The 13,985-nt window shown below is 34.8% G+C and overlaps 1 protein-coding gene across 1 annotated transcript; it reads right to left on the reverse strand.

The window, feature by feature from the left end:
- Positions 1-788: 788 nt before the first annotated feature.
- LOC107878874 (receptor-like protein kinase BRI1-like 3) lies at positions 789-5,223 on the reverse strand. The gene is made up of 2 exons (XM_016726043.2): positions 4,807-5,223; positions 789-4,700 (listed from the first exon to the last, which is right to left on the reverse strand). The coding sequence occupies exon 2, from the start codon at positions 4,594-4,596 to the stop codon at positions 1,003-1,005; it is 3,594 nt and encodes a 1,197-aa protein (XP_016581529.1). The 5' UTR covers positions 4,597-4,700; positions 4,807-5,223; the 3' UTR covers positions 789-1,002.
- Between the last annotated feature and the right edge of the window lie 8,762 nt (positions 5,224-13,985).

Raw genomic sequence — 13,985 nt, forward strand, 5'->3', positions numbered from 1 at the left:
ATTTCACAACACATGTATAGAATTAGACTAAAATTACTGAATTCTGTCGAACACGTACAATTAATGTTTATCAGCCCTTTGTTATAAATGTTTGATTGATTTTAGAGTAAGAATCATGAGACCATAAAAAAAAAACAAAAGATCAAATCATAACCACGATTGACGGCATTTTATGACTTTATTTATTATGATGAAACAAAAAGGATAAGCAATTTAATGAGCTGTAAAAAACAGCTTATCCAAAGTTGTCCAAACAAGAACCATATAAAGCACAATAACTAGTCTTTGTACAGCACAAAAAGAGTCATTTTCTTGAAGTTTAAGAAAGTGTTAGCAGAATAGAACTATTTTGACAAGTTGCAATCAGAATATAGTTAAGTTTCTTTTAACGACGTCGCTATTCGGATATATTTTGGTTGATATAGCGAAATGTTGTTATAGAGAACATATAATTTAATATAATGTGAAAAATCAGTTCAAAAGAAAACTTGGTCGTTAGAGTGAATGTTATTATAGAGCAAGCATAAAAGGCTCAAAATCTGAGCTTTGACTACATATCAGTTGGTTACGACTATGTTGCTCGGATTCTCCACATTTGTTGTCGTACGTATGTCTGATCCTCCGAAAGGTATGCATTTTTTGGATAATCCAACACGTGCCCTGCACGATTTTTGGAGGCTCTGAGCAACATAGGTTGACGCAGACTAAATGAAAATGTCAAATTTTACTGATTTATCAATGTTGTATATGCAAAACTTGTGATGGAAAACAGAAGCAACACAAATCTGTGAAATTCATTGAAATATTTTCACATCTCCCATTCTCCTTCATGTTCTAATATTTACATGTACAGTAAGCAAAATCTGAAGTATAAACTCTTATCAATTGCATATGGTAAAGAGCCATTAAAGATAAAAGTTTCTACTACTATCCATGAGGCAATCAAAAAGAAGAAAAGAAGAACAGAATTCTAACCACAAAAAGGATCAAAATATCATTGATTTAAGGTTCTCTTTCTTGCGATTCCTCGAGTATAGAACCTTTCACTGAAATGCCATCAAGAATATCGCTTTCTGAATCAGCTTGTAGTTCTTTAAACTTGGTCATCACTTGTATCATTGTTGGCCTTTTGTAAGATTTCTCATCAAGGCATTCGAATGCAACTTTTAAGTAATGGTAGAGTTCAGCATCACCGGATAGATTTGTTATTAGCTCAGGATCAAGAATCTCATGACTTTGTCTCTCGTTATGAAGCTGCTTTGCCCATCCAACAAGATTGTTATCATCACCGAATGCACGTGGATCTATCGGCCTCTTCCCGGAAAGAAGCTCCAACAATATGACACCATAACTGTACACGTCCCCCTTTGCCGTGCACCTGAAACTTTGGTAGTACTCTGGAGGAACATAACCTGGAGTACCAGCAAGTGTACTCACACTTAAATGAGTATCCAGTGCATTTACCAACCTTGCCATTCCAAAATCAGAAACCCGTGCCTCAAAGTTTTCGTCTAAAAGTACATTACTAGACTTCATATCACGATGGATTATGTGAGGTATGCAGCTGTGATGAAGAAATGCTAATCCTCTTGCTGATCCTATCGCGATTTTCTTTCTAGCTTCCCAATCAAGAACCATGCCTCCTTTCTTTCCATCGTGAAGAACAGATTCGAGACTTCCCCATTTCATGTATTCGTATACGAGAAGCCTTTCCTCCCCAATCTTGCAGTATCCCAACAAAGGGACAAGGTTTCTATGTTTGATTTTTCCAATAGTCTCCATTTCTGCCATGAACTCTCTGTCTCCTTGACCTGTCACGTGCACGAGCTTCTTGATCGCGACAGTACTGCCATCCCTCAGTTGCGCCTTGTAGACTTCACCAAAGCCTCCAGAGCCAATCAAGCTTTCAGAGCTGAACCCATTGGTTGCTTCTAGAAGATGTCCAAATGTCAGTTTCCTCAATGGTTTTGCAAACGTTGCCACATTAATGCTCAGAGGCTCAGGAACGGTTGATAGTTTCCAGCTGCTACTGCCAGAAGTTGGAAGGCTATCAATGTATTTGTCTCTCTTCTCTTCCTCATTTTGAGTCATTTTAATTCTATAAAGGGCAATAACAAGTAGGATAATACATAGAAAAGAGACCATAATCCCAACCACCATTCCTATAGTTGTAGGCTTCTTATTCCCATGATGGTAAATACTTGACGAATGGTGTCCATTGCCCGAGCCACAAGGAGGAAGGGGGACGCCACAAAGGCCTGAGTTGTTTTCATACCTTGAAGCAGGAAAAGTAGTCAGCTGTCCACCAGAAGGAATCGTTCCCGATAGGTTGTTGTTTGAAACATCAAGATCACTAAGAAATGAAAGGCCTCCTAATGAGGGTGGAATGAATCCCTGAAGGCTGTTATGTGACAGATCGAGGACTCCAACTATCTTCAGACCTCCAAAGCTGAACGGAATGGTTCCTGAGAAATTGTTGTGTCCCAAATTCAGGACTTGAAGGAAGTTCAATGAACCTAAATTATCAGGAATAGTTCCTGATAAAGAATTGTAGGAGAGGTCAAGGTAAATCATGCTCCCGTTGCTTGTGAAGGTGTACATCGTCCTGCCAGAATAGATCCTAGTTGATGGACAGGAGTGAACCATAGGAAGAATCGAAAGCCTCTCTTCACGGATACCCTCAAACTCAACCAGTCCACCAGCACCTCTACATTCAGTTCCACCCTCATTTCTCACAAAAGCAAACTGTTTTCCAGAAACTATTCCCGGATTAACATGGCCAGCTTGATCAGCAAGCTCAGGAGGGATTGAACCTGTTAGAGCATTGCTATTCAAATCTAGCCATATCAGGTTCCTGCACGTACCTAGTCCTTGAGGGATCAGTCCAGTGAGTGAGTTATTACCCAACTGAAGGATAGCAAGATTTGCAAGATTCCCAATTCCTTGTGGTATCTCTCCAGATAGTCGATTGCTGGACAACGATACCCAAACCAAGTTGGTACAATTGGCAATGGACTGTGGAAGTGCCCCAGTGAGGAAATTGTTATTGAGAATTAGTGTCTGAAGGTTCCCTCCATTGATGCAAATGCCTTCAGGAATTTCACCGGTGAGATTATTAGCCCACATTACCAACTCCGAAAGATTTGGAAGGGTCCATATCTCCAATGGGATTGAACCAGTCAGATTATTGAAGCTGAGATCAATCTTCCTGAGGTTCCTACAATGTCCGAGCTGTTTAGGCACCGTTCCAGTAAGATAATTACTAGCTAAGAGCATCGTCTCCAGCGGAAAGCCCGAGGCTGCTAAACAAAACTCAGAAGGTACATGCCCAGTAAACTCATTTGAACTGAGGTCAAGCACCTGAAGTCTTGTACAGTTTACCAAAGACTTTGGTACATGACCAGTTATGTTATTGAATGACAAGTAGAGATACCTAAGATTCGTGAGTGAACCGATAACAGTATTCAAGAAATCACCCGATAGCTCATTATTACCGAGATTGAGACTGAAAAGCAAGGAACACAATTTAAAAGTTGAAGGAAGTTCACCAGTCAACCGGTTTCCAGAAAGATCAAGCTCCTCAAGTGTGCTGCAAGTTTGTCCCAATACTGATGGAATTTCATCAAGAAACTGATTGTGAGCTAGCACCAATCGCTTCAGACTCTTCAACTTCACCAATAACTCACCAGGAATCTCCATTCGGATCGAATTGTGGCCAAAGTCCAGTGTATTGAGGCTCTGGCAATTTGCCAAAGAGGGTGGAAACTCAGTTGAAGAAAGGTTATTGAAAGACAAATTGAGGACAGTGAGATTTTGACAAGTCCCAAAATCAAGACCATTGAGTTCTTCAGTTAAGTTATTACACGAAAGATCAAGAACAGATAGACTCTTGCAAGAAGAGAGAGAGCTGTTTAGCTTGCCAGCAAGCTTATTTGAGGAGAAATTAAGCAGATTCAAATTCTGGCAATTGGACAGTGCATAACTCAAAATGCCAAAATCTGAAATGGTGTTACTTGATAAGTCAAGTTGCAACAGTGAAGGTCCAAACTTTAGAACAACTCCTTCAATTGAATTCCTAGACACATTTAGGTACTTAATCTTATCACAAGACTTCAACAAAGGCTCTAAAACAAGAGTCTCAGAGAAATTGTTAGCTGATAAATCAAGAAACTCAAAGCTACAAGAAGCAGCGGTTGAGGAAAGATCCCCATAGAAATGGTTGTCATTGAAATTAACTCTGAGCAAAGTAGGCAAAGCCATAAGCTCATTTAGGTGAAGAGGACCACTAAGCCTTGCACCAGAGAGATTGACCTCAACAACTTGACCATTTGAGCATGAAGTCCCATTCCAAGTACATGGACTTGAAGAAGATAAACTCCAGTCATTCAAGAATCCATTTGGATCAGATTCAACAGAAGACTTCATGAAGGCTATTAACCTGCCTACTTGATCATCACCACCACTACTACTTTCAGCCAGTTTTCTTGCATTTGACACTACAAGAAAACTCCAACTCAGAAACATTATGTTAATAAAGACAACATTTTTCATCACCCCATTTGGTGAAAAACATTCTTGACATCTTCTGCAACTCATCTTGCTGAAAGATTAAAGTGAAAAACACCACCACCACCAACTACATAAAAATCAATTCTTTATACTCCTTTCTAGCTCATCTTGCTAAAACAAACACCACCAACCTGCCCATTAATGATTAAAAAAAACAAACCATAGTGAATAAAAGAGCTCCAAAGACAGTGGAAAAATCAAGAATCAAGAAATGAATGAAAAGACAAAAACTTTTACCTGGTTCTTGATAGGTATTTCCAAGTCACAATCTTTGAGTTTGTTAAAAAGGGGTGATTTGTAGAATGACAAATAGACAGATACAGTACATAGATGGAAGCTACTGCAGGTGTTTTACTTGTACAAACAACAGTAGTGAAGAAGAGGTTTTCTTGAGGTGGGGGTGGGGTGTTGAGGTGGGGGTTGAGTACTATGTTCAGAGTTGTCGGCTGGTCACAGGAAGTTCATGAAAAAATGTGTATATATTAAAACATAAACATCAATACAAGGTACCACAAAGTTTCTGCAAAACTCAACTAGAATGTTTTAAAGTAGAAAGAAAATGAAGGGGAATGGTGTAATGGTAAAGATGAATGAATAGAATTAGCACTTTTTTGGTATGGAATTTGCTATGTCTCTTGACTTTTTTCAATACTCCTTCCGTTCATTTTTATTAGTCACGTCTGAATTTAATACGTTTATTAAAGAAATAATAATTAATATAATTATTTTATGATATTGGTTGGTATTAGGTAACTATTTCATTTTCTTGATATATTAAAATAAAAAATATATTTTTACATTAATGAACGAGTAAAAATGAACGAGGAAGGTTTTGAACAACAGACACCAGAGCGCACTGTGTATAGTCTATTCTTTTTGCAAAGAAATATGCTGCTTTTTCTCATATTTTTGGTCTAGTCAAACTTGGGATTTGATTCTTTTCTTTATATTTTCTTTTGCTTAATCACTTTAATTTAGGGTGTGGTGGACCCCACCTTTTACTTTCGTGGTGGGGTGGATACAAAAGACAAATATGGTTAAGTGCTCACATTGGTTGATGAAAATGGGTCCTTGTCTGCTAATTTTTCTTTAGATAAATTAAATTTAATATTTATGAGAAAATTAAATTTGAGTATAACAACAATCAAATAATAATAACATATTCAATATACAAACAGGGTAAGTATATGCAATTTATATCACTACTTTAAATATGAGATAAAAAGACTATTTTCAATAGATTCTGACTCAAAATTTGAGCATAACACGATTTTAATGTTAGCTCATGAAGTGAGAATTATTCAACATAAAATAAAGAGTCTAATTGCACCATCTCACATCGATGTGAGACTTCTAACATTCTTCCATAGAAGCAGGTCTGTCAATTGAAGCATGAACAATGTAGCATGGGATTTCAACATTGAATATATAAATCAACAAAAGGGATGAGCTCAGATTTAATTAATACTGTGATAAAGAAAACGTTATAAAACCTAATTCAACGTAAGAGTTAATGCATGAGGCGAATATTGTTCAAAACCGTTCGAAGAGTTCAATTACACCATCCCGCACTAATGCTTCGCGTCCACGACATATTTGATATCACAAGTTTTAACGGTATCTTACTAAAGTCAGACTCATAATATTGTTTTCTAGCGTTGGGCGTTCAAATATTATGTTTGTCGTTCACACTTTGTACTAAAGGTTCGACTCTAGATACAGGAGCTATTAATTATCTTTAAAACGAATGAATTATTAATTCGTTGTATGATTTTAGACAATTCTTAACACCATATCCTATCCTTCACCATTTATTCAAATATTTTTATATTAAAACATTATTAGACAACATGTTTATATTAAATTAGTCTTTCGTATAACACAAATTTTAATTAAGAAGAATTAATCCTGCTTTGGATGAACGTGTGAGAGTTGGTTGCGGGGCAGCTACGTTAGTGTGTGTGTGAAGAATTTGTATATAAATTATTAAAAGGGGAGGGAACATTTTCAACGCAAAGAAAATAAGAAAAAAAAAAAGTGGACATGTGTTTTCTTTATTTTTTGTAGTAAATTTCATTGTTTGCGGTGTGTGGTTGTTAGAAAGTTTTTGAGTGCACGAGAGGCAACTTCCCTCTTTAATTCCCTTTCATTGTTTTTATCTCTTTCACATCAATTTATTTCTCGATAACCGTGGTGTTCGAGTTAGTTTGTATGTTTTTCAATTAATTTTACAAAATAAGTAACTTTATAGATATGAGTAATTTTATCTATTAAGACTTGAACAGATAAAAAGAAATTATTTAGTATTTTTATCTTTACATAGGTTTAATTAAACTCAAGATTTCACGATTCTCTTTCCACTTCATGATCACTGAGCCACACCAAAGATGCTAACTACGTCGTATACACTAAGATATGTCATGTATATTCAGATGAAGCTCGAACACTGACATAATTAGAATAAGAGAATCGCTGTAGCGTGCATGTGTGTGTATATATATCGGTATTAGTATCAGAGTCTGACTAATTCAGATTCATGTAGGGTAGGGGCGCAGGGCTCATTTGGGTTAGCGCTCCCTAGCAAGTATTTTTTTATACTCAAAGCTCGAACCTGAGATCTCTGATTAAGGGAGGAGCAGCTCAATTCATTGCACCACATTCTTTGATGGTGAGAATCGTTGTATATGATTATGAGACAATTGACCATTAAAACCATCTTATTTGAAATTTATTTTTATTCCACGCCCGTCAAATTACAAAATAGCTAGCGTGTAAACAATTTCTATTATGTCAGTGTTCAGAGCGATAAAGGCTATCAAGACATAATTAAAATTGCGAATAGTTTAATGAACAATTAATGATAATCCGTGTCAAATTTAGAATGAGATTTGGATATTCTGCTACTAATTTAATTTATTTAAGTGAATCTTATTAGATTTGCTTTTGGTGGTCTCTTATTAAAGTCTTAATTGGCTACTTTGAATGCTCATAAGTCATAAATATGGTTTTAATTAATTAATTAATTAATTATATTAACAAAACAGTAGTAGTTGTCAAACACTCACAAGCTTCTTTCGTCGAAGACGGACAAAAAAAGGTACCAAATATATGCACCAAATTATACTCTAATTTCAAACGTATTAATTTGCCCAACACAACATTGCAATAATTAACTAGATAATTAAGTACTAGACATGTTTTTTAAGTACTAATTAATCAGTCAAGGTCAATGGACTTGCCTTAAATCTTACTTCATCTTCAAGATCCATAAATTCCGAGTGTAAAATTCATTGTAATTTTCTACCCAACTTAATTATTGATATTGAGTTTAATTAGTAAGTTGTGCTAAGGAAATGCCAAATTTTAACAGTTTGTGTTGTAAATAACTCTTTGAAATTGTTTAGACTATTATCAACAACATACCCACTATGATCTTACAAAATGATGTTTAGAAAAAATAGAATATATACATATCTTATCATTATTTTTGACGTAAAAAATTAATTCTAAATAGACCCGAGCTTGCCTCGTTATACATATTAAGTAACTTTTAAATATAAATAGAAAATTTTAAATCAAAATTATCGAATTCTACGAAACTCGTAAGAAAAACTGTAGCCTCATCCCACTAAATATCACTTCTTTCGTTTAAAAAAAAATGACCTACTTTTCTTTTGGTCTGTTTCAAAATGAATGACCACTTCTTTTTTTTTTATAATACTTTAACTTCAACTTTACACGTGACGACAAGCTTAATACCACAGGATTGAAAGATATTTTGGTACATTTGACACAAGTTTAATTTAAGATTACATTTTTTATTTTTTTAAACTTTATATCAAGTCAAACTAGATTATTTTTTTTAAAACGGAGGGAGTATAAACATTCTACGACTTGGGAAAAGCATATTATATTATATATTAAAAAAAATGTCATGAGGCACGGGGCGCAGGACCTAGAGTTTGATGCTTAAGGGGCACAGTTCACAAGTCTGTTTTTTCTGCTCAAGGTCCTATTTTACTGTTTAGTTTATCCACAATATTTTTTTTTTATAATCTTCGTGTTCGAGTCAATTTTCTTGCACCTTCATTACTTTCACGTAATATTTGTCGTCTCTCACAGGAGCTATATGTATCAAGTAATTTTTTTTTTTAGTTTCCCATTCGATGTTCGATATTTACATTGGAGCCCCAACTAATTCGAATAGAGCGTTGCAGGGCCCTCAACTAAACCAAATCACGGCCCCCAACTAATTCGAATCGCGCGTTGCAAGATCCATTAAAGGAATAGCGCTTCCAATAGGGCTCGAACTCAAAATCTCTGATTAAAGGTGAAACAGTCTCAGCACCACAACCACAACCCATGCATGTTGGTTGGTAATTCTATTCATGCTACTTTTACCATTTTTCTTTCTTCTTTCTTTTTTATATTTGGGTCCTTCAGTTTTTTTTCTCGATTTACATAAATTTTAAGATCAATATATAATTTTATTTCACGTGATATTAGGTCTAGGTTATCCTTTTTTTATAGATTAATATATATTTCACGTGATATTAGGTCTAGTTCATTCTTTTTTATAGATTAATACATAATATATCTGAAGGTCAAGTTATGACATGATAAAATTACGATCTCAAGTAATCTTCTCTCATTTTATTCTTAATGTGCATCAAACTATCTCGAGCTACTTATACATATTATAGTGTGATGTTAACATGTTCATCTCACTCTTGCACAAAATAATGATACCCTAATTTCAAATTATAGTATTGACAAAAGTAGTTTTTGAGGAATTAAAAATGTAGGGAGTGACCAAATAAATAAACATACATAATTGTGGTTGAGGGGGAACACTTTTGTCAGTATATGCACATCACACGAGTGAAAGTGAAGGACCACAAAAGCTGAATCTAATTCTTATTATGTCTTATACTATGTACTCCTTTTCCCCTTTGCTATCACTAGATTCTATTCCCCTTCTACTTAATGCCAAAGAGTTTGCAAATATGATACTCAACAACTAATTAAAGTCTTTCAGTACACATCGAAATAATCAGATGTCGTGCAAAAGTTGATGAAAAAAATCATAAAAGGGGATGAATCAAAAACAGCAGTCAACTTGATATGTGATCTATAAATTGAGGATCGTATCTTCAAAGTTGACAGCATTCGCAATGTAATTCTAAGGTTTTGAGACGTTGTTTCGAGGGAGAATTTGTGAGGCAAAAATTTTATTCTACTATTTGTGTGAATATATTGTGTACTCGATCTCTTTTATAACAGATTGTTTATTAGTAGATTGTATTGTTCATCTCCTCCTCCTATGGATATAGGTCGATTGATCGAATAACGTGACATTATCATGTATCTTTTATTGTCCATTTTGTCGTTCTTTCAAAATTTGCTTTAATCAACCTCCGCACGATACCTGATTAGTGAGTTTCGATCATAACATACATAAGTTGATAAGGATGTTACGTAATTAAAAAAACTCAGTAACTACCATTCGGTAGAATTACACAACACCAATATTGATAAGAGATAACAAAAATTCAGTAAAGTTAATCGAGGCACGCGCAAACCTACCCGGGCACTATTGACATAAAAAAAAAAACCGAACTCAACAAGAACTATTTGGTTTGGTAGCTAGCATTCCAAAGAAACACACAATCCCTACTCCTTTTTTTAATCTTACTGGGATTACTCCCACACTGGGGAAATTCTTGAGGCAATCTGTTTACTATTTAATTTAATAACTAAGCAATAAAAAAGTAGCACTTCATAATATAGTAGCGATACTAGGAGTATAGAATATAATTTGTTGGACTATGACACCGCGGAATCCTCGCAAAAAAATCTGGCTGATTTTTGGACCATCCTTTTTGTTACTAATACTAGTTTAATACAACTACTTTTTTACTATGACTTATTAAGTACTCCTATATATATAGAATAATATTTTTTAAAAAAAAAAAAAAAACAGTCTGGTGTACTAAAGCTTCCGCGCAAGGTCCGGGGAATGGCTGTACTATAAGGGTGTATTGTATGCAGTTTTACCTTGCATTTCTGCTAGAGACTGTTTTTAAAGTTTGAACCAGTGACAACCTGATCACATGACAATACTTAAGCAGTTACTTCAAAAATAAAAAGGCTTGAACCCATTATCCTAGTTTATATAGGTTTTAAGTCTTTACTAGCCAAAAGAAAAACAATACCAAAGTAAAGGAGATAGAAACAAAAGATTAAGTTTATAAGTTGTTGGATAAATGATGCTTCATCAAATGTAGAAGTAACAAAAGTCATCACCTAGTGAATTTGACATTTTTATAAAGGAAAATATTCAGTAGCCATAGGGATGGACTGGATAGGATTCCGCCATCTTTAATCAGATATTTCAGTTTAAATCATGAAAATGAAAAAATTTCATCGAGGATTGGATGGATAAACTTCTTTTATTCTTAATTGGATGTCTCATCTTCAAGCTCATAAGAATGATAAAGATCATTCACCAAAAAGTGCGGTAGATAGATAATATCGCTTTAGCTATTACTATGAGGATGAAAAAACAACCATCAAAGATTCTGATAAGATATCCATCTCATCTCTCTGTCCTTCGTCAATTATACCAAGCTCAAGCTATGAAAATATACACACACACAAAAAAAACTTATAAGTAGTAAACTTTGATGAGCTTCACGAGACCCGAATTCAAATTAGTTCGAATCTATAATGGATGTTGAGGTATAAAAAACCACTAATGGGTGGAAATTAATTAGGTAACTAATTTAAATAGAAACAACGTAAATCCCGATAGTTTTGAGTTTAATTACTGAAAATCTCAAGGTTCTACCATAATTACTAAAAATTTGATTTTGAATCTATCGAGATACATAATTAGCTCAAGATACATCTAATAAAGATACTTTTTTTCTTTGTAAAGATACATAAATAGCTTCCGATACATTTTTTCGATTCTAAGTCTGTCGAGATACATAATACATCCAATGAAAATATATTTTTTTCCTTGTAAAATATACATAATTAGCTCCCGATACATTTTTTGTCTGTTTTGAATCTATCGAGATATATAATTAGCTCCCTAATATATCTAACGAAGATACATAATTAGCTGGGATTTTTGTAATTACTTTGATGAAAATTTGTGTAAATATGGTAAGTTAAGGTGTATGTTTGTGTTATTTTTTCAATTAATTAAGTAACTAATTTAAATAGACTAATAATAAACTGATTAAATGGGCTGGGACCACGGCCCCAATTTTAGGGAGAGGGCCCATTGTACGATTGGGCCACCTACCTAATTCGTTGAAGGGAACTCGTGATGTGGAAAAATGAAGGGCCCGGGCCCAATAAAGCGTCACGACAGCTGCGCACGAGTGGCTGTGGGGCCCATTTTTGCCAAACATTTGACTTTCAAAAGGCTCCAAATTAGATTAGATTGCAAACGTGTCCAAAGATTAGTGACTAATCAAGTTGATTGGAATTGTGTACTATAACAGAAAATTGTCCTTTCAAAAAATTAGTAGGATATTTATGCAATGTAACTACAAATTGAAAAAGCTTTTGTTAGTGTTCTCGAACACTCATTACGTAGAGAAATTAACTGTTTGAAATGTATCATATGCTTTAATTGTGTGTATTAGCTTTAACTGCCTTGGTGTATGTTATTTGCGGATCATGATGTAGTTCTGATTGATGAGATATGAGGGTGTTTGAATGATAAATTGGAGGTTTGGAGGCAAACCCTTGAATCTAAAGGGTTCAGGTTGAGTAGGTCCAAGATGGGATATTTGGAGTGCAAGTTAAATGACTTGAGGCAGGAGGACGAGGTGGTAGTGAGGTTGGATTCCCAGACTGTTTGTAAGAAAAATAATTTTAAGTATCTTGGGTCTATGATTCGGGAGAATAGAGAGATTGATGAGGATGGTTCTAGACGTATTGGGGCAGGTTGGATGAAGTGGAGGCTCGTCTCGGGAGTGTTGTGTGGTAAGAAGGTGCCCCTAAGCTTAAAGACAAATTCTACAGAGTGACAGTACGTCCAGTCATGCTGTATGGAGGGATCTGTTGGCCAGTCAAAAACTCCCATATTCAAAAATTAAAGGCGGCGGAAATGAGAATGTTACGTTGGATGTGTAGACTTACTAGAGGGGATAGAGTTGGGAATAAGATTATCTGAAAGAAGGTGAAAGTGGCTTTGATAGAGGATAAGATGCGAGAAGTAAGGCTGAGATGATTTGTGCATGTTATGAGGAGGGGCACGGATGCCCCAATTCGTATATGTGAGAGACTAGCTCGGGATGATTTCAGGAGGGCTAGAGGTAGGCCGAAGAAATATCGGAGAAAGGTGATGAGACATGACATGGAGCAGTTACAGCTTACTGAGGACATAACCTTAAATAGAAATATGTGGAGATCGTGGATAAGGGTAGAAGGCTAGTGTGTATGGGTGAGTCGTATCAAGTAGTTAGAAAAGCTTTTGTGTAGCCGAGTTAGTAATCCTACGATTGTGTCCATAGATAGAAGCAGCTAGTTAGGAGAGTTTAAGTGTGGTGGGTGTCTTTGGTGTATGAGTGTATGATACTATTGTGTGGATGTAGTATTTCTCTTATCTCTTATTTCTATTTTTATTATTTCTCATTTCTTATTTCTTTTATGTCATCCATTCTATTTCCTATTTCATTGCGATCTTGTTTATTATTTTTTATCTTAAACCGGGGGTTTATCGGAAATAACTGCTTTACTTCTTCGAAGGTAACGGTATGAACTGCGTACATTTTACCCTCCCCAGGCCCAACTTTATGGGAATACACTGGATTTGTTGTTGTTGTAGCTTCAACTGGTAGTAAAATTTTAAATTTATTTTAATTGATAAGACATATTTCATGTAATTAATTTTATCTTTAAAATGAAAACTTGAAAATATTCATGAAAACTTTCTCAAAATATATTTCGAAAATATCTAATACAAACACTTAATCATGTAGTGGAGCATGTCATAACTTGGTTGTTTAAATGAAATTTAGGGTAAAGGGAAAAGGCAATGTATATATGGTGGTGGCCAACACGTTTTTGCCTTTAGTTCACTGTTAATCCTAAAGTAATGTGAATATGGAGATTATTAAATAATCCTAATCTTAATTAGTTTAATCCTCTTACTTTCTAATCTTCATCTAAATAACCCAACTACCTCTGACTTTTAGATTTTGTTTAAACTTTTTTTTTTCTCTCCACTTCTTATACCCAATTAAATAAGCTGACACGTTATAAAATTATGAGTTCACATATTTTTACTCTGGAAAAATTAGGCTCTTCACCTTGAAATAGAAATGATCTTTATTTTTGTGTCAACTAAAAAGTTATTATTCAGTGAATAGTAATTAGGAGATTTCCAAATTCTA

Source organism: Capsicum annuum, chromosome 7, assembly GCF_002878395.1.
Source record: "Capsicum annuum cultivar UCD-10X-F1 chromosome 7, UCD10Xv1.1, whole genome shotgun sequence".
NCBI classification, from domain to species: Eukaryota; Viridiplantae; Streptophyta; class Magnoliopsida; order Solanales; family Solanaceae; genus Capsicum; species Capsicum annuum.

What these genes read in the sequence shown, in the direction of transcription:
- LOC107878874 (XM_016726043.2), bottom strand. Translation starts at nt 4,596, where the DNA reads ATGAGTTGCAGAAGATGTCAAGAATGTTTTTCACCAAATGGGGTGATG.